At 35.0% G+C, this 21,665-nt stretch overlaps 1 protein-coding gene across 2 annotated transcripts; it reads right to left on the reverse strand.

Moving 5' to 3' along the window:
- Positions 1-1,706: 1,706 nt before the first annotated feature.
- On the reverse strand, positions 1,707-12,168 carry LOC104447297 (disease resistance protein RUN1). Of its 2 annotated transcripts, XM_039312086.1 has the most exons (9): positions 11,373-12,168; positions 8,880-9,975; positions 6,524-6,835; positions 4,093-6,433; positions 3,079-3,762; positions 2,859-2,998; positions 2,639-2,787; positions 2,464-2,545; positions 1,707-2,066 (listed from the first exon to the last, which is right to left on the reverse strand). In XM_039312086.1, exons 1-4 carry the CDS (start codon positions 11,954-11,956, stop codon positions 5,801-5,803), a joined length of 2,625 nt encoding a protein of 874 aa, XP_039168020.1. In that variant the 5' UTR covers positions 11,957-12,168; the 3' UTR covers positions 1,707-2,066; positions 2,464-2,545; positions 2,639-2,787; positions 2,859-2,998; positions 3,079-3,762; positions 4,093-5,800. The 2 variants fall into 2 exon arrangements, with proteins under 2 accessions (XP_039168020.1, XP_039168019.1); XM_039312085.1 differs by having other exon boundaries at positions 2,859-3,762; positions 4,602-6,433.
- Between the last annotated feature and the right edge of the window lie 9,497 nt (positions 12,169-21,665).

Consider the following 21,665-nt stretch of genomic DNA (forward strand, 5'->3'; position numbering starts at 1 on the left):
AATTCGATTATAAACCTTTTGATTGGACCAATTTATTCTTAAATATTTTCACATTAGTATTAATTTAGTCTATCCGACCAATTTAGGTCAGAAATCGATGATGTGGACATTGGCGATCCTATATGACATTGCCTATGGCCAGTCGTTGGCAATGGCCAATACCGACCACAGTCCAAAGAAAGGGGGGAAAAAAAAGGAAAAAAAAATTAAAAAAAATTAAATAATAAAATAGTGAAAAACTAATAAAAATTATTTTAAAATGTTCACATCAACACTGGCGATGCCATATGGAATCATTGGTGTCCATGTCATTAATTACAACCTAAATTGGCCAAATGGACTGAATTTGTACTAACGTGAAAACGTTTAAAACTAAATTAGTTCAACTGAAAAGTTTAAAACTAAATTGATACCAATATAATAGATTAAAGACTTTTTTGATACTTTTCCCTATAACTTGAAGATACCAAGTCTTATTGGATGGACTTATCATTATTTTTGTGATTGTTTTCAAATTATTTACTTTATTTTTCGTAGCTTCTTATGCTTTAAAGTTACGTACATCAAATTATAAACCATAATTTCAGGAACTTACAAAGTTAACCCTAATTTGAGTGACGTACAGACTTTTTATTTTATTTATTGATTTCCATTTATTTTTCGTAGCTTCTTATGCTTTAAAGTTACGTACATCAAATTATAAACCATAATTTCAGGAACTTACAAAATTAACCCTAATTTGAGTAACATACAAACTTATTTTTTATTGATTTCCATTTATATACCTAGCTTTTACCTTTTATGAAGCCAAATCCACACAATAGTAATCAGGAGGGATGCACAACAAGATCGATTCCAAAGGCCTTCCCTGCTTCACGTTGCTTGAATCATTTAAAAAATCACCTCACCACTGCTATACCGTTTGTAACATCTAAAAAAAGACTATTTGGAAGGAGATATAATCTGTAAATCCAATTTCACGAGTCCAATTAAATGAAGCAAAGTTAGAGGCATCGTGCAGAGTCATACAGAAAAATGATTAGCAAGAAAAGCAGTTGTGCTCTGCACATGCAGATCTCTGGAGAAAATCGTAGTTTCAGATTAAAGGTATAAACCTCATAAAAGGACAGCAAAATGGGAATGTATCTGGTGGATGCTAAAACAAATGTCGGAGGGAATTGTGGCAATATTATTTCCCACTAATCTGGAAAAATGAGATATTTTTTTCCATACACAATTATCATAAGCTAAATAGAAAGTCCAATCCGACAAGATCACCCAACTTAAGTTCCAATTACATTGTCGAGTAATCAACCCGAGATCAAATATGAAACATGGAATATTAGGAAGAGGATAAGTGAAAAACCATTGTTGACTACAAAATCCAGAAGACAACACCCCACCCCCAAAGATTTCATTTTCTTTTTCTCCTTCTCAATAGTGTCAAAGTTCAGGCTACTTAGGCAAGGAAATGAAAAATGTTTGTATAATTTCATGGTAATAGGAAAATGGATAGAAAGATCTTCAAACAAACTCAAATAATTGATGAGTTGGGTAACAAAAAAGCACAAGCTCTTAAGTAAAGGATTGCAATGTTCACACAAAACCAATTTCAAACCCTGGTAATCCTATTTAATCTCCTGTTATGCATACAAAGAGATCAAGAATTTCACATTTGGTACACATATCAGCAATGAGGACCAGACTTGAAAGGGAAAAAAAGCAATTACTTCAAACAATAGATAACAGCAATGTTTTGTCCCATAATTCATATTTCTCCCACAGAGGTGGCATGTGTAAGAACACCTATGCATGGAAAACTAGATATAGCATCAATAAGAAGAATCTACAATGAAAGAGCAATTAATGACGCATTCGGGTAAGAACTTCTATGCACTAACAAGATTCTATTACATTTCACATTTCTAATTCTTTTGCCAATAACTATGTTCCATCTGTTGAAATTCCTCACAAGTGTCCTTTGTAGATATTCACTGTCCCCAATCCTCCAAGTTGCTGTAATTCTCTGGCATAATAATACGTGTAAGACATCTTGCTGACCTAACCTGGCAATATACATCAAACGCAAAAAAACACAAGAAATTAGAATTGATCTTTCAAAAAGTGAGAACTTCCAATCCAATGAGAAGCAACAATCAACCTGTCAATTTTAAGCCCCATTAACATGTGGATAATTAAAATAGTGCTGGACCAACAAAAACCACGGTTGACGACCACCAAACCACCCTAACTTGAGTCGACCTTATCTAGTTGAAGTGCTTTAAGTATTTATGGAGACTGTAGCAAGATGACATGAAATGAAGAACCAACCCAGAAATCAGGAGTCATTTACAGTTGCATTTAATCAGTTTAGCAAGTAATTTGGTCACGTTGGATTAAAGCATGATTCAATTGCTAGAGCACATGAAAACAATACTAGGCTTGACAGCATATTGTTCTGACCTTTAACAAATGACCAAGTTCCATTACACCATGGTATTAGAATTCTTTGGCACACAAATGGATAGCACAACCCAATGAAGGCCTGCCAAAATAGCAGCTCGAGTACATGAAGGCAATACTAAGCTAACCATACTTTGCAGTATCGAAGGAATACTAAGCTGACCAATTTTCTCACTTTAAAGCAATTACAAGGACGGACTGTCCACTGCCTCTACCAATTGAAGCGATGCGGCGCCAACTTCAAGTCCTCTGTGATTATCACTAGCCAACACTTCTTCGAATTCCACTCCATCATCTTCACCTGCCAATCGGAAATCAAGCAAACTTCATAAAATCGAGTCAGAACAATTGAGTCAACTGCCCATTAGGTTGCAAAAGAACGCTAGGAGCCAAACCTAAGAAGCTAGTGGTTTTCCAAACTGGAGCTGAAATGGAAGCATGATGCACAATGGTCCTTTGCTGGTCTCCATAGCTAAAGCTCCATGAGTAGCCGAAAATGCAGCACTAATGCCGGAACAAATCGCAAGAATGCGAGCTGAAAGAGGGCTTATGAAGGATAGAGCTTTAAAAAAAGCAGAGGAAACGTGGGATGACAATATGCAAGCAACCTTTTACCATTCCAAGGATGCATTGTTAGGGTTTGGAGAAGCTCAAGAAACATTGAGCTCCTGATCCTTCTATGATGTCGATTCCTTTTAGAAGTGCCTTGCGAAAGCTCCCTTGGATATTTCAGCATTTACGTCAACCAGTGGAATAATAACTGAATCCTGCCAGTGAGTAAGATGAAATCAATCCAGCAACTAATATCAACAAATTATTAATAATACTCCAAAGTTTATGGGAACTGGGTTTGTCAAACTCGATTTCTTTTTGAACTCTTTGGATCCAACTAATGGGGCTTCTAACATCATCCACTACAAAAGCTTTGATTAAATTAGTATAGTGTATTTAAGTCAAGATGGTTGCTTTGTGAGACATAGTATGATACTTTTCCTTATCATTATGTGCTATTCATGCATTAATTAATGCAAGACAGTTTTCAAATGGAATATAGGATACTGAAAATTTTCCTCAAGAAACTTATGGAAATGCTTCCTGTGTTTTTCTTTTCAGCTAGTAAATGGACTAACAATAGCTTATGCAACAATATAATGAATTATTTCACAGTACAGGTGATTATGTCAAAAGACATTCTAGTTAATGTCTTGCCTGGCTCAATAGTCAGGTATACAACAAATGGCTTTACCAACTCTACAAACATCAAGATGCATTCTTTGGAAGCCTTGGAGTAGGTATACCCTGGACACAAACCAAATGAACATGGATCCATAGTTAGAAAAATTCAAATTGCAATCTTCTCGATCCATCTAAATAATTTATGATGCTTTTGCTTCCACCCTGTTTGCTAGTTCACTCACAGCCACACCACTAGGAGAATAGCTTGTGCTTGCATTTAGCATTTCTAGATTGATACGATTATCCAAATCTACTAATGCAAACAGTTCTGTGAGATAAAATGTATGAAACTCAATGGTTGGACAAATTTTATCCCAACTCAGTAGCACATGCATAGTAAGGGATGCCCTATCCACATACTCCTTTTGCATTGAAATTCACTCTTAAGTGTACCTTAGAAATATGCAGTCATGAACTACATGATGAGCGTAGAGCAAACTAAAACCTCACATTAGAAGGATCACCATATAGGGTCCTTCATTTAGCATTTTCTTTGACCTATACAATGACCTTTGGCATGCTATAAAAAACCTGTACACATCAATTTTTTCAGTACTTCTAGCATTCCAAAATCAATCAAATGTTGAGAATCCCTATTTTTCTGTATAGGATGAAGGATCTTACTTGAAAACTAATGACAAATGATGCGCTTTGAAAGCCTTATCATCTATTTCCGCTACTAGCATGACAAACAAAACCATTTTGCCAAAGCACGCATTAACTTCTATGAACATCTCCCCTAGATTCCTTGAATTCAAGTAAGAAAACAATGGTAACACTATCAACCAGGAAATAATAATGACAATATCATAAATCTTGAAAAATATCGCAAGCAGGAGATACAAATGAAAAATGGGCCTTAGATCTCAAAAGAGCATAGGTCGATTACTTGCTTTATGTACCTTCGTTAGAAAATGTGGATCATTCCAATATGTTACTCATCCGATTTGTACAGATAGTCTAAGTCAAATGCCATCGTTTCGCCAATCTGTAATCTCATAATATTGATAAACCCGCGTTCTAGATAATTCTGGAATTGTTTTGAGTGACTTGCATCCAATGATATTCAGTTGTTTCAAAGACTCCAACCTATCGAGGCCCAGAATTTCGACCAAGTTTTCACAGTCTCTAGCTTCTAATATCTTTAGACTCTCAGATTTTGGAAGGAGTAGTCTTTCAATTGAAGTGCACCTAGAGATATCCAATTCTTCCAAGGTCTCTAACCTATCAAGGCCTTGAATTTTGACTAATTTCTTGCATGAGTAAGCATATAATATCTTCATACTTCCAAATTTTGGAAGGTCTAGCCTTCCAATCGAAGTGCAACTAAAGATATCTAGACTTTCCAAATACTCCAAACTATCAAGACCTAGAATTTCGACTAAGTTTTTGCAGCCTCCAACTTCTAATTTCTTCAGCCTCCCGAATTTTGGAAGGTATAGCCTTTCTATTAAAGTGCACCATGAGATAACTAGCCCTTCCAAATACTTCGACCCATCAAGGCCTTGAATTTCGGCTAAGTTTACACATTCTCCAACTTGTAGTTCCTTCAGCCTCCCAGATTTTGGAAGGTCTAGCCTTTTAATTAAAGTGCACCGGTCGATATCTAAACTTTCCAAATGCTCCGACCTATCAAGGCCTTCAATTTCGGCTAAGTTTTTGCAACTTGTAGCATTAAATTCCTTTAGCCTCCCTGATTTTGGAAGATTTAGCCTTTCAATTGAAGCGCAATCTTCAATATCTAGCCTTTCCAAGTACTCCAACCTATCAAGGTCTTGAATTTCGGCTAATTTGTTGCACCAATGAACATTCAATTTCTTCAGGCCCTCAAATTTTAAAAGGTCCAACCGTTTGATTGAATTGCAGGTGTGATAGTCAAGCTTTCCAAATATATCAATTTGTCAAGAACTCGAACTTCAAGTAGATTCTTGCAATCATAGGCATCTAATGTCCTTAGATGGATAAATTGTGAAACGTCCAATGTTTCGATAGATCCACAACCCCAAACTTCCAAGAATTCCAACTTGAAGCGTGTGCTTAGGGATTGAGTTGATTTCAATTCTTCAATGTTCGTTGGTTGGGAGCATTTTGAACACTTTAATTACATTGATGGAAGCTCCTGGATGCACCAGAGAAATCCGCAACCCCAAACTTGTAGTTCCTTGAGATGGGCTAGGTGGGAAAGCGAAGGCAATTTGTGACTTCGACAGGTGACGCCCAAATATGTTATGCCCGAAGGAAGGTCCGGCAGCGATTGGAGCTCGTTGCAGTCTCTAAAATCAAGGCGTCGTAGGGAAGAAAGATTACACATGCTTTCTACCATTATCCCTTTTAGATTTCTGCAATTGTAAGCATGTAACTCTTGGAGCTTTCTTAGACTCCCAATACCATTGGGCAACTCTTCTATACAACTGTAAGAAATATCAAGAATCTCTAGATTCTCCAAAGACCCTATGCCATTTGGTAATGCAAAAAGGGATGTAGCATGTCGTAGATTGAGTTGCTGCAGTGATTTTAATTTACCTATTTCTGTTGGAAGATCCCTGAGGCAGAGACACATGGCTAGCTCCAAGCGAAGGAGGGCCTCCATGTCTCCAATTGAAGCGTCAATTCGCTTCAGTGTATTACACCCATTGAGGGTGAGAACCTCTAACTTCTTAAAAGCTGAGAGAAAGTCCGTGTTTTCCAAGGATCGACAACCACAAAGGTTTAGATATTTGAGCTTCTTTGCCATCTGGTTAAAAATAATAATAAAGATTGTCGAGGAGTGAGTGTGATTACGATTCAAAAGAAAGCATAAAGGGGGGAAGACTTTAGTTCTTACCATGAAAAAATTCCATCCTTCCCATTTCTCATTTATCTCACTATCTTCCAGTTCGAGTACAGCTAATTCCTTTACGCCAAAATTGTTTACTTCAAAATTCGCAAGACAATATGGCCATCGAAGCCATCTTAACTCCTCCATTGAGTCCTTAAAATCTCCACTTAAATGTGCCCCATCTAGGTGAAGGAATTTTAGACTCGTCAAATTCTTGAATTGTTTTTCTGCGTAAATTCTGCCATCTCGCCTAGCTATTTTGCCAAGGCCTTCTGAGTTGCCTTTACTAAGATTAATCCCCTCAATCTTGCCCGTTCCCTATAAACAAGAATCAAGAGTCATTAGTACTGTATCCAACTAAAGTAATCAAATATCGTTTGTGCATTCAAGAGACTAGCAATATGTAGATATGATTTTTCTTTTTATGCCAATAAAAAGTATTTATAAAGGCTAACAAAGTGAAGGATGTCAACTTCCATTTTGAAATTTGGCCATACGTAGTCAGATCTTAAAAGGAATTATGATGTAATGGCTGGTATAGAGTAAAAACTTTACAACTTGTAATATTCTTCTTTCTGGTACTGTAGCTTCATTATTAGTTAAGACATGCGTGCATTTAATCAAATTTCAAAGTGCAAAATCAAAATTTGACTTGTCAATTTTAACAGAATTATACTTTTTCTCTTGAACTTTCACAAATGCAATTACAATCACATACTAAATTATACAAAATAGAATTTGAGTAATTATCTCTTGGACTTTTTATGAAGAAAAAGTAAAACATTTCTCTTTTTAATAGTCATTGCGTGAAGTACGCTTGATGATATAATATACATGTATACACATGCATATATATTATATTTAAGGAATTTCTATTCCTATCTTATTTGGTAAGTTTTAAATCAGTCCTTGTCCTATGGAATAATGACTCAAATTTCATGAGAAATGCGGGCATCCTTAGTCCTATCTTTAACATCGAGAGAATATAATTCTATTATTTATATATCCTAAGTAGTTATGATTTATATATCATAACATCAGTGCACAATGCACCACTGAAAAAAAAATGGAAAAAAAATGGAAAAAAGAACAGATGTTCCGACTACAAATTCACCGTCGCCACAGCCCAAAACGCATTTTACACGCCTAGAAAAAAAAGTATCTTCGTTGGAGAACAAGCGATCGGCATGGATGAAAGGATAAATAAAAGCGAGAAAAACCTTGGAAGCAGCGAGTCGGCGAGCAAAACTTACCTCACCACAGATTAGGTGTTAATAAGGAGACTTCTAGGCAAAAAAAAAAAAAAGGTTAAAAAGTTAGAAATAAAACTCCTTTTTTATTTCGACGCATTCATGACGCTTCAAAATGGAAATAACTGTTCCGACTACTCCAAAAGTCGGAACGGAAGGGGGAAAATGAAGAGGCCTTGAGATCCCGGACGAACTCCTTTTGATGAAAAAATTAATTTCTTGCAATCGACTCAGATAATTGAAATAACCATCTTTCTAGAAAGACTTGTTTGGAGTAACTTTTACTCTTTATCTTTCGTTTTTTTCTCAAGAGGATGCACTTTGGCTATTTATTTGAGTGGTGTATCCCCGAAACTCGTTGACAAGCCCAATCGTACATGAGTTTTTTTTCGTAGTTTTCAGGAATTTGAGCAATGTATTATCTTTAAACGAGAGAGCAATATATTTACTTTTGGTTTTTTTATTAGTTGAGACGAGCAATCTGTCTCGCCCTCTGCTCCAGCCTGTCTAGTACTTGTCAATAATAAAGATAGACAATCAGATTTTGTCTAAAGGTATCTTGGGAGTACTTGCTAAAGTAACCCAGCTGAAAAAATAAATTATAAGAAGTGGTTTTTATTAAAAGTATTGATTTAACATAATATGAGAACATAAAAATCGCGTGTTAAGTAACCTGGCTGAAAGAAAAACTCCATATGAAGTGGTTTTATTAAAAGTATTGATTTAATATATCATATGCGAACGTGAAAATCGTGATAGTCATCTTAAAAGAAAAACAAAGATTCTTAGCAAAGAGGGTCATTTATCAAGTATAAAGTGATACGTGAAATACGACATTTTACTAACTGAAAAATCAAATGAGATTTAATGTGTGTGTATTGCAACGTACACTACTTTCATACGATAGGGAATATTAATATATGAGAGAAAAACCATAAAAAGAAATTCTTTCTAAGAGGGAGCAACCTCCCTACTTTCTAATCACGTCAATGAGATATTCGAGAGCAATAATAGTGAAGGTGCTCAGTCTAGAGAAAGCACTAAGTGGTGGACCAATATTACTATTAATCGTAGAACATGGACTAAATGAGAAAAAGAAATGAAATGGTTACCTTACTTTCCTTTAGCACTTTTTGGACTTCCTCATAGTCCCATAACCTACTACGGCACCAAGGCTTCCATTGATTTTCCTCGCGAACTATTTCCCTACCAAGATCTCTCAATTGGTCATGCATAATGAACATATGATTACTTCCAACTTTTATTAATGACATGAATATCAATACTTCAATTCCCTCCTCTGGGAAAAAGTCACAGGCGTCCCACATGTAGGATGGGATTCTCTTGTCAACGCCAACGAAAAAGCAAGCGATATCCAAAAAAATTTGTTTTTGTCTATAGTCCAATGCTTCGTAACTTATTCTTAACTTTTCTTGCACTTTCATAGGAGGGACTTTTTTTAACTTCTTTATCGTATCTTTCCACTGTCTTGACTCTTTTCCACACAATAATGAACCAAAAACCTCAAGGGATAAGGGAAGCCCTCCGGCTATGGATACAACTTCGTGAGTGAGGTCCTCAAATTCCCTCGGAGGAGAGTCCCTTCGAAATGCATGTTTGCTAAACAGAATCAAAGATTGATTTTCATCCATTTCCTTATGTTCATAATAGTGGTCCACCCCGACTTCTTCAAGAACCCTCTTGTTTCTGGTGGTAATAATGATCTTGCTTCCGAAAGAAAACCAATCACAATTACCAGCCAAACTCTTCAACTGAACAACATCGTCCACATCATCAAGAAGAATGAGGACCTTTTTACTTTTAAACATGGAGGAGATGAACTTAGTCCCTGCATCCGCATTACAAACTTCATTTTCTTGATTGAATATATCGTCGATTAACTGATTCTGTAAGTAATGTACACCATTACGCTTCCATGATTCCCTTATATCAGCAATAAAGCTACGATGCTCAAATTGATTGGAGAGCTTGTTGTAGATGGTTTTGGCAAGAGTAGTCTTACCAATGCCTCCCATTCCATGGATGCCAACAAATAGGGTGGCATCAGATTTATTATCCACAAATTCCATAACCTTATTCACATGACTATCAATTCCGACCAAATTCTCAGAAATAACCAACTCAAACCTTTTCTTCAATTCGGTCAACACTTTTTGGACAACCGATTTCACCAACTCGGCTTCATACCTGTCAAACATGACAAGAGCTCAAATATGTGGCAACAATAATTTCATATTGTTTATCTATTAAGAACACAATAAATCTGGGGATAGATTGAAAAACTTTAAAAATCGTTGTTGTCATACCTCCATATATTATCATACATGCTAAGTCTAAAGTGGGAAATGATGGTGGTTGCTTCACATGGCATGCCCCATTCCACTATTACTCCGACATAATTAATCAATCTAGGAAAAACTTGAGGGTATCACTTTGGAATCTTTAATATTGTAGATATTGTGGATTTGAACCAAATTTTAAATTGGTTGTTTATTAAAGATATTAGGGATGATGTGAATGTGACTTTGAAAATTCTCTAGAGCGCTTGAATAAGCAAAAATCCAATAAGCCAGCCCACCATGAGAGTTAGCCATCAATCAATAAACAATTCATAGCATTTGATGCAAGATGATTTCAGGTCCCGCAATACCAATCCGAAAAGTTGTTTGGATTGTGATATTGTGAACTACTTGAATGCAATTGAAGTGATATCTTCTTGTTTGCGCAATTCTACATGCTTGTAAGTTTCTACTAGTGTTGTGAATTTAGTATTATTCTAGATTGGCGCTCTTATAAGTTTTCATTGCCACTAGGGAGGATAACAAGTTGTACTTTATTTTCCTTTTGAGTACCTATGTTCTATGATTATAATGATCTAGTATTGAGTTTATAGGGAAGTAGAAGAATAATTTTTACCCAAAAAACAACATTGCTTCTAATTATGCAGGTGCAAGAGATGGAAATTACTAGCTGAAGATAGGAAATGCTTTGAAAATTATTTAAACAGACATATAATAAAAATAATCATTTTTTACCATCATCCTATGTAACCAATGAAACATATCTTTTGTAAAATAATTTTAATAGCAACTAATTAACGATATCAATGATTTAATATATGTAAATTGGGAAGATAAAGAATTACGGCAAAGGTTGTACGCTATGATGTAATGAGCTTTAAATCAAAATCACCAATAAGTTGTACTATTAATCTCAAATAAATATGTAACTAGAAAAGTTTGTGTGAAGATTAATGTAACGTACACTGTAAACATGAAAAAAAAATGACATAATGTTACAAAATCTTTGGACATAAGAGTAAAAATTCATTCAAAAAATCTTATTATTCAAGCTAATGGAATCATAAAAATAAAATATATAATTAGATTGGTCAATATCTGAAAAAAAAAAAAGGAATAACCTATAGAACTCATGCATCTTAGGATCTTACTACCAACAAGATCCTACTGTTTTTTATATATAAAGAAAAAAAAACGAAAACGAAGCAGGTGAGAATCAAAACAACCAGTAAACACCCACACATATTATAAGAAAGTAGAGAATGTTTTAGTGAAAAATTTTACCCATCGGCTTCGTATCCTTTCAACTTGCTGATTTCAAGAAGTGCTTGCTTCCATTTCTCCAAAATCGTTGGGTTGAAACGCCTCTCAAGCAAACGCCTCTCACGCTCATGAAATGCGTCCCCAAAACTCCCGATTTGATGTCCCACGTCAGCTGGTTTCACTTTATAGAATATAGGCAACACTATCTGCCCCTTATTATTCTTGCAATCCATTATTTGAACCAGTTCATCCAGGCACCAACTACTTGTACCATAAGTCATGGAGAGAATGGGGATTAGGATTTTACTGTTTCTAATGGCTGCCAAAAGTTCTGGTCTAATGTTCTCGCCTTTGCAGAGCTTGTCATCGTCTCTGAAAGCATAAATTCCAGCATTGAGGAGCCCATGATACAGGTGATCGGTGAAGCCTTTTCGAGTATCTGGGCCTCTGAAACTCAAGAACACCTCGTAGCAGCTTCCAGTCGACGCGATCAATGAATTAGATGCAACAGTTTTAGTTTCTGTCGGAGCAATCATCGAACCAGCGGCGCCACCATCAACATCTTCTGCATTTCTACCCGCACTGGTTTTAATGGGACGATGCATTTCGGCTTTGCTCTGACTCTGCCCTTTATTTTAGCTTTCAAGTCTGATGGAGAAAAAAGCCAGAATGCCTCTCAAGAAATAGGAAATGCCTTCTTATCTCTTGTGGTTTGATTTATATAATGGAACCACGTGCTTAGAGTCGCACCAATAAGTCAAGCTTTCTCAACCGCAAGCTTAGAGTCGTTGCCTTCACGTGGCTGAAATCTCAATGCGCAAGATTTGTTGGGAAGATGAAAAGTGGAGAGAGACTTGGGACAAGTCGTTGTTGAATTGAGTCCATTGCTTGCACCGTTGAACTTTCCTTTTACTTTTCTTAATTTATTTTCCATCAATAAAGCTTTTTAAATTGAATATATTTAAACTCTTGATCCCACTTAGAAATTTAATTCTTATACTTTGAGCCTATTAAATATTGTCAAATCAAATTGATAAACTTCATTTTACTATTGAAATGTTGTATTAGTAATGATTTCTTATATAAAGACTTCAGATGATTATAAACCAAAGAAAGTAAAGAGGAAAACTCTAGTGACTTGATATTCTGAATACTTTTAGGACTCCTTGCATTTCTCCCTTTATTGTTTCTTGGACAAACAAAAGGGCGGCCAATAGCATTGAATTAGACCCAATGAAGAACTGATTGAAACGACTTTCAATGACACATAATTTTTTACACACATCTGCCTTAATTTTGCTAGTAATTGAATATGATGGCAGATATAGGGAGAAGATTTTATAAATATATAATAAGACATGGACAGCAACTTGCAATCCATCTAGACAAGAAACGTGTAGATGCTTGGACCACTAATAAATTTTATTATTTCTTGGACTAACCAAAAAGCATCTAATATTGAATAAGAATCAAGACGAGGGTAGATATTTCTATAACCCTCACTATACATCTTTTAAGGTGGAGACCACTTTGAACATAATAATGCTCCTCCATATACTTTGTCTTTCCTCTTGTCTAATTTCTTTTCTAGGTAGACTTTTCAACTCAATGACAACTCTTTCTAGTTCCTTTGCGCATTTCTTTCTTCCTCACTCCAAATCCTTTATCTTTCCCCTATTGTCACTGCTTCCCTCATGTGCCTGTGACATGGATTTGCGGGAGAAAATGAAAGGTGGAGAGAGAGAGACAGAGAGAGATTTGTCCGGTCCAATAATTTCCATACAAGTGCTTAGAGTAGATAAAAACATACAAAGCATTAGGACAATGAAAAGGGCACGCTTGGTCCATTGCTTGCACCGACAAACTTTCCTCTTTCTTTTGTTAATTTATTTTCTATCAGAAAAGGTGTTTTTCATTAAATATGTTTAAGCTCTTAATCATACCTAGGAATTTACCCCTCTTACTTTGAGCTTGATATATTATACAAGCAAACCAATAAACTTCACTTGAGTACTGAAATGTTGTATTATTAATGATAATTTATTCTAAAAAATTATGTTATCAACGCGTGTTGAGGATCATAAAAAATTATCAACATGCATAACTATGTTTGTGTGTGTGTGTATAACGTAACACGATGAGAACAATGGGAATAATTTATTTTTTGCTCAGGTTTTGTCTTAATTTCTCCTTTAAATCTCATAAATAAGTCAAAATGCCGTTTTGTGCTTTCGCTTTCGCTTTTATATAGATATATAGTTTTTTTTTTATTGATTTGGTTTATCTAATCCAATCAATTGACACGCGTCAATAATTCAAACTTGCCGAACTAGATATAAATTAGTAATTCATTGATCGGACCAGTAAACATGCATTTATGATTGTCGCCTTCAACTGGTGGAAGTTTCAATGCACAGGAAAAGTGAACTACAAGGAAATGTAAATGTCACAAAAGTAGATTAAACAAATTTTCGGTGAAATTGCAACTTTCTGCTCTCTGTTGTTTCCTCACGCGAGCCCCGACAATTTATCTCATTCTCTCTTCATTTGTTTCTTTTCACCTCCTCTGTTCTTCTTTTCTTTCTTTTCTATTGCAGACCACTCAATCAGTTTTTCTTTGTATAAGTTTTCTCCCTTTTGTTGACCATAACCCCGCCCCCTCTCTGTCTCTATCTCCTTTTCTTGGCCAGGAAGAAAAGCTCCATCTTTTTCTTTTTCGAGCTACCTTTGGCAATTATTGCACGCGGAAAAATGCCCCGTCCACTTGGCAGAGAATCCTCTGATTTTTCAAACCCAGATTTTCTTGTCTCCTTTGGCTTTGAATTTCAATCTCTGAATGCTGAGATTGTCCCTTTGTCAAGATGAAAATTGCTCTCTCTTGACCGCGTCCTCAAGAATTATTGTTGTTATTTGGAAGACATTTTTGAAACTCGATATAAAATTTGAAAAAAAAATAGACAAAAAAAAAATTGAGGGTTGACATAGCATTTGGTTATAAGTAGAGGATTTTTTAAACAAAAAAATTTGGGACAAAATTAAAATCGACCCTAAAATTTGAGAGTTTTTAAAGAATTAGGACCGTCTAAAAAGAGGAAAGAAAAAGTTGAGGATCTTTACTAGTTTTCATCATCCGGGGGCATATTTGTAATTAGAGTGCATGTGATGAGTTTACTTCTACCCCTACTCCCGGTGGCTCTGCCCAGGAGTCCTTCCTTAACCTGAGGCCACCGCTCATCTCTACCAAGTTTTGTCCAACTTCTTATTGCGAAGGAGTGGCTAGCCCACCACTTTTTTCTCTACTTAATTACAAAGTTACTCAAATTTATTTATGTCATAATTTCTTAATCAACCCAAAGCCAAATTAATAAATAAATAATTTTCAATTTTTTTCAAAAAATTTTTGCTTGGTTTAGTGTAGTAGTTGCAATATTCCTTCCACACCTATAATTTGTAATGCATGTTAATTCAAATATTTATATTATTGAATGGAACTAATATGTGCAATGTTAATTCATTTAGATTAAATTGCATTTTAAATAATACTTTAACATAAATGCATGCAGTTCCTCTTAAATAATGAGGGTAGCTATTTTAATGAAAACATAAAATAAACCAACAAAGGATTGGTCTAGTGATAGCATGCTAACCCGCACGATCTTCACCTGCCAACGAGCAAGGGTTCAAATCCTGATAAAAAGCCCTTGTTGGGAGGGGAGAAACCTTTGATGCTCTAATCCCCAAAGTGGTTGTGCACTTTAGCTACCGTTTTATTTACCAAAAAGGTATATATATAAAAATTGGTTCTACTTACAATCCAAAATACACCTAGGCATTATTCTCATCCAATAATTTATTTTATATAGATCTATTCCCATTAAACAACAAGGGTAACTATATTTAAAAATATGTTAAATAGGTTTTACTAGTCACTCAATATATCTAAGCATATTAATATTGTCATTCAACTTGGTTGGTGCAAAATGTGGAGCAATTTGTATGCTCAATAGAAAGAAGCTTTATCTGATATCCGCTTGTAACAATGCAAGCTAAAAGAATTTTGAATGATATCTAAATACTAACAATCCAAACTAAACTGTTGATACTTGAAATGTGAAGTAGTGGTGAGCAGGTGGCCGAGCAAGCTAGGTCGACGAAGAGGATGAACAAAAAAAACCCTAATTTCAATCCATAATAAGTAAAAAAAAAAGTGCCAAAATCGAAGCAATTCTCTAAAGTGCTTTTGTATTTCACGAGCACCTGTTTATACTATTGATTTACAATGTTTTGACAATTACGCAGGAAAGAAAACTAAGTTCTTGAACCACCCTGGGCAAAATTATCACATTAATTCAAGAGCTTAATTGCATTATTCTCTAAAGCTTTATGATTCAAACTTTTGGGTTAAACTATTGTTAAGGGCAAAATTATTACTTTAATTTAAGGTGAGGCAAAATTATCATGAGAGAAGCATTAATTAATGACATAGCTAAAAGCAACTAATCAACTCTAGTTCATAAGTTAGAGTACTTTGTCTATAATGCATCCAACCTAAGAGGCAATAAACATGAATGTAAAATATTAGCCTATGCATGATTACCACTCTAATAGGAGAGTATTAGGTGTATTTACCATGTCAACTACATGTACAATAGTCCATCATCAGTTTGACACAATAAAGTTGACCTTTGATAACAATAAACGTAATTTTATCAAATTTGACTCTATTTTTACCAAAAGGCAATGCCATGACTTTACATGTTTTAAGTTTATCAAATTAGTAATTCATTATATGCATGCTTTTTAATTTCGTAAATGTTGCTTTAAGTTTGTATTTGCGATGTACATTTTTTCACATTTGTTTTTACGACATCATATTGCGCAAAAGTTCAATAAACATCTTGGCCCTTCAAGTAAATTTTCTTATGAAGTCTAGACAAAGGCTTCTGCAATTGTCCTTGCATTGGATTATAATTGTCCTTGGCTTGGATTATAATTGCTGGAAAGGGGAAGATCTTCATAGGCTCCTCAACCTCCTAGCATAGAGCAGAAACCCAATAGTCTGGAGAGGAGCAAAAAGTATGCAAGGCAGGCCAACCACAAGCCAACCACAGGCCAAACAACAAAAAGCTTCAGATAAGTGTTCGAATCAAAGTTGGAGGTGTCATCCTTGAAGTGACCAATAGAAGTGAAATCTAGCTTGGGAAATGGCATAAACATCTAGAATTTTTACAAGTATAACCTTGCTTAGGATAGTTGTTTACTTAACTAGTACATTACTTTCCAGGCAACACTGATTTGCCATCAATCTACCATCAAATCTCTTTATTAAGAAAAACTACTATATGAGAAGCAAGAACAAGGAAAGGACTCATTTATTGAAATGATAGACCATATAGCTAAATATTTGATTTGAACAAACAAGACGCTTACAATATTTTCGATTGGAAAGACACCAAATATACTGAAGCACAAAACCCTATCTTTATCTCCACTGCTAAGGCTACACAAACATTGCGTTGGAGAATTTGAGAGCTCTACAAATGAATCTTGAACATTATCAGTTAAACAAGCACCTCCAAGTATAGTCCAGGCATTTGAGGAACTCTTGGAGATGGAGGGAAGAATGGAGTAGTGAGATCTCAAATGCCAGAGTTATCGGAAGCGTTCTATAAAACAAATAAATGATTACTTTCTAATTGGAAAATAGAAAGACGAAAAATAATGAGATCAACCCTAAGGAGCCAAACAAATCAACAAGTTACACATGACACCAAAAATACGCTTTCAAAAAATCTTCCATAAACCCATACTGAAGCTGTTGGACTGTGAAATAAGATTCTACATTTGAAAAAGAATTATTTAAGAACACCACACTAAGATAACTACTTAACTGCAAACAAAGCATTATGAAAGGAGTGAGCCATAAGATATCTGCTATTGGTAATAAAGATCATGAAGTCATACCAACTTTTAAGTTGAAAGATGCCATACTCTATTCACTTGGGCATCCTCCTTCTAGTTGAGACACACCATAGCTGCCATACGCAACTTCAAGCTTCTTAACAGTTTTCCATTATGCTTAATATTTATACCATGTTAGAATAAGTATAGCACGGTGTGCATAACTGCTACAAGCACTAGCATATCAAAAGCAGCACCCCACATATTCATAGTTCCATAAAGACAGCTACTTTGGTAAATAACATTCATTATGTACAAACAAATTCTCTTCTTAGCAATTCTTATGTACCCATAGGTGCTATATTGGATTTGAATCATACAACAGATCCATCTATATGAATTGACTGCAATCCATGAAGCGGACGATTAGTAATAAACTAATAGAAATCTCAAAGAAACAGAACTGCAGTAGCCTCAACTATGTGCTCAGTCATTCTACTCATGACCAAGCAGCTATAGCTTGATAAAAACATAACCAGTTATATACAAACTTTCCACCCACAAGCATAATTGAGGCACACACAAATCCTATCATTAAAGAGTCGCCGAAATTATTACCTTCCTAATTTAACTACACTGAACAAATTTTACTAACAATTGAAAGAAGCTATTAATTTTGATGAAAATGAGCATCCCACAGATGAATGCTTCAGTCTGACACCATCCACTTAGACCATAGATTCTCACAATGAGTTGGACCCCAGTAAACACCATGCTATAATTTGTTGTTGACAATTGAAATAGTTTCAATCATTGATGACAACATTAGCAGTGAAGCAAAAATTTTGTCCTACACGAGAATGCAATTGAGCACATCAATAAGATTCAACTCCTAAATTATGTAAATCTATTAAATGAGTTAATTATGTATGATATGTGATTAAAGTAATTCACCGCTGATTTCACCAATTAGATATGAGTCAATCAATTTCCTTCATTCATAATTTAACTCATGCATCAAACAATCTAATGTAAAAAAAACATTTACTGGCTTTGATGTAAGATTGAGTCTCACAATAAAGAATAAATATTTAGGCATCGCATGCAAAATTGCCTAAGCAACACACCTAGGGTTTCTTAAGCATCACACCAAAGATGAATTGCATCACACAATTTGCAAAGCAAGGACTTGCCAAGTTCAATAAAGTATCAAGTCTATTGAAAAGTATAAAATTACAACTATATTTGTAGACTCTCCAAAATTTCTACTCCTAGCGGAAATAGGAAACCTCCAAACAAGAAACATTATTGAAGTATATGTAAGATCATACTACTCAAGCTCTAAAAAAAAGGAAACTTCATAAATTCCTAATAATACTAAGATCCTAGTTCATAATTTTAGTGATTAAACTTCAAGAAGAATGCTAATCCTTGTTTGAGTTTCAAACTCAATCTTCACCAAAAGCTTGGTAGTCATGTTGCACGATTTTGTTGGCTGCATCAGGCTTACAGGATGATTTGATTGTCTTATACTAAATTCTCTAAATGGGAATCCAATTACAATACTATGTACATGATCTGTGTCATTGCAATCAAATGGGTACTTATTTGACAAAAGAAAAATAATTTGTAGAAATATCTCATCCCGGAAATAATAACATTGGTCGACTTTTAAATATCTTTATCATTAGTTATTACCTAACCATAAAAGTAACCCCATACTTTACAATTAATTTACATCTATTATGGAATACCAATCTCAAACATTATATCAGATTTTATGATTTCATTAGATAAAATTAATGATCCACTATCCATAGAATTAATTTTTTGATTCATGACTCACATTTCCATGTGACAACTAAGGGTGAACCCAAGTGGTTATCATGTCATATCAAAATTGTGACTACCTACTTAGCAGTTGACAAAATTAATAAACTAATATTGTTCCGGGTTCAAACTATCTATCTAAACAATAATGCCAAATTGATTATCAACCTGACCTATAATGACCTGTTTATGCTTAGTTCATCAAGTTCTCTAATAATAATCATACATGAATTGTGTTTCCATAGTGGTTACATATTTCGATTTGATCACACCATATAAATATAACATTTCATGTAAACCTAGGATTTTGTAAGCTTATGACTAGTTTCTTTTCAAACTAATTTGACATTGATGATAATATGCATATTGTACATATGCCATGTCGGTCATGTTAGGATACGAATGACCCATTCAATTCAATCTAATTAGTTAAACAGGTTATTCATCTCTTGTAATTTGTTGACCTTTTCAACAAAAGGTTCATGTTCAAGTAGAGTTTTCTAATAAAAATTTGTGTTAATCTTATTATGCTTAGATTGACCTATCTAGCAATCCCTTGAGAATTTGACATTGATGGACATAACCAATAAACATGGATTGCCATCTCTATTAATAACTGAATGTTTGCTGAGCAAGTTTGTTATTTGCATTGCATCATGCAGATTTTGAGCAATTTAGAATCTTTCCCAAGAGAGAGAAGAGAAGAACACATTCTGATGATAAAGGATTGTTGGAAGAGGAATTTCTAGTTGAAAAGTAATGAGGGTAACGTTCAAGTATCATCATAGAAAACTTACTTCGACATCATGCAGTAAAACTATACAGGCTTCAAGTCCCAAGACAACAACCTTGCCATCAGGACCCCAGAAGAATCATGTTATACATTTACCTAGAGTAGATTAATATGATTAAGAAGAGCCAAAAGAGCTAGTATTGATGACACGCATTGAAATGTGCAAAGAAAGTGAGTTCATGATAAACAAAATATAACACGAGAGAAAGAGAGAGAGAGAGTGAATAATATATTCCAATTAAAATTAACAAAGAAGAGGAAAGATAGACCATACACATTAACCGGCAAAATGTTTATCAAAATTTGCGAAGTGAGGCAAAACATCATATTTGTACAAAATAACTGAGAGAGATCTCAGTCACTTGATAGAGGATTTCTTTGGGCTAGTAGTTCATCTAAAGTGAGGGAATATATATCTCATTTGCAGGCTCCAATCCAATATCTGAATCAAACAACAAATCTTGTTGATCCACTATGGAAACTCAAGGTGGATTGGATGCATGAAAGCTTTCTCCAGGCGAGGATTACAAGTGTACTAGCATTTATAACATAGGAAATTAACATAAACCATTCACAGGTTGGCTCAAGTATTATAGAGCACTCAAAACATTCTCCATATCCAGAAGACGATATGACGAGTGAAGCATTCAGATTTTTCTAGGCAAAAAATAAAAAATAAAAAAATCTCTTGTTTAAAGTTTTCCAGTGAGAATAGACAGCAAGAACTACCAAAGCTAGGCATTCAATCCTAAGCTCTTACTAATTTGAATTACCAAAAGATTAAGTCATATAGGATTTTAACATACTTGGATGCAGCTCCTTTTCTTCTTAATCTCTTGGCTTTGTCCAATTCCTCCCTATGTCCCCCTCTTGACCAGATTGTCATACAAGTACGCAGCATAGCTCAAGACATATCCTATTCAAAAGTTAAACTCCCCCCGGGAACTTGAATAATCAAAATGATGTGATGAAATACCCTTCTGTAATGAGAAGAAGATAAATGAAACTTCAAGCAATACAAAATGTAAGAAACTTTCCTCCTACAGTCTATATTTCAATATCCAATAAATCTCTCCATGTAGGGACACTCAGTCACTAAAAGAATGCTCAATCAGTAAAAGAAGAGGAGTCGGTAGTAAAATTATTTTCATGGGACACTTTAATGGGTGTACGAAGAAGGGCAACAAGAAGGCAAAACAGGAGTATGGTACACTTACGGTCGGGGTGGATGACTGTCCGGCTAAGTTATGGAAAAATTCTCATAAGGCAACAACCTGGTCGAGAAGTAGATAAGAACCTACTGCGCCTATAAATAAAATCCCTTCATTCAACTAATACCAGCTTGGAATTCTTACTCGCAACTAAGTCATCTCTAGATTTCCACTCGCATCACCATCATTCACTCTTCATTTCTATGTAAAAGACCAACTCCTTAGTTGGACGGCACCTTCTCATTTAGACTTTCAAGCACTTTATCTCTATATTCATCCAATTCTCCATCAAATGCAATTTGAGCTAGATTGGCATCACAGTGGTTCCTATGGCGAAAAAGGAAGCTTAGCACATTTAGGAAAAGCGAAAGAAGTAAAACGAGATAAGGCCAATAACTCAAAGGACAAGCATAGCAAGCCATCATTGAAGAAACGAACACACTAAATAAAGAAAAAGGAGAACTTTCTTGAATCGAAGCAATACCCAGGAGAGATTGTCCACAGGCTTTGCCAATTGAAGTCCAAGGATTCGCAGAGAAAGTTGCGGAAGATGAACAGGCGAGAGTCAAAATAAGGAAG

The sequence above is a fragment of the Eucalyptus grandis genome, chromosome 5, assembly GCF_016545825.1.
Source record: "Eucalyptus grandis isolate ANBG69807.140 chromosome 5, ASM1654582v1, whole genome shotgun sequence".
NCBI lineage: Eukaryota > Viridiplantae > Streptophyta > Magnoliopsida > Myrtales > Myrtaceae > Eucalyptus > Eucalyptus grandis.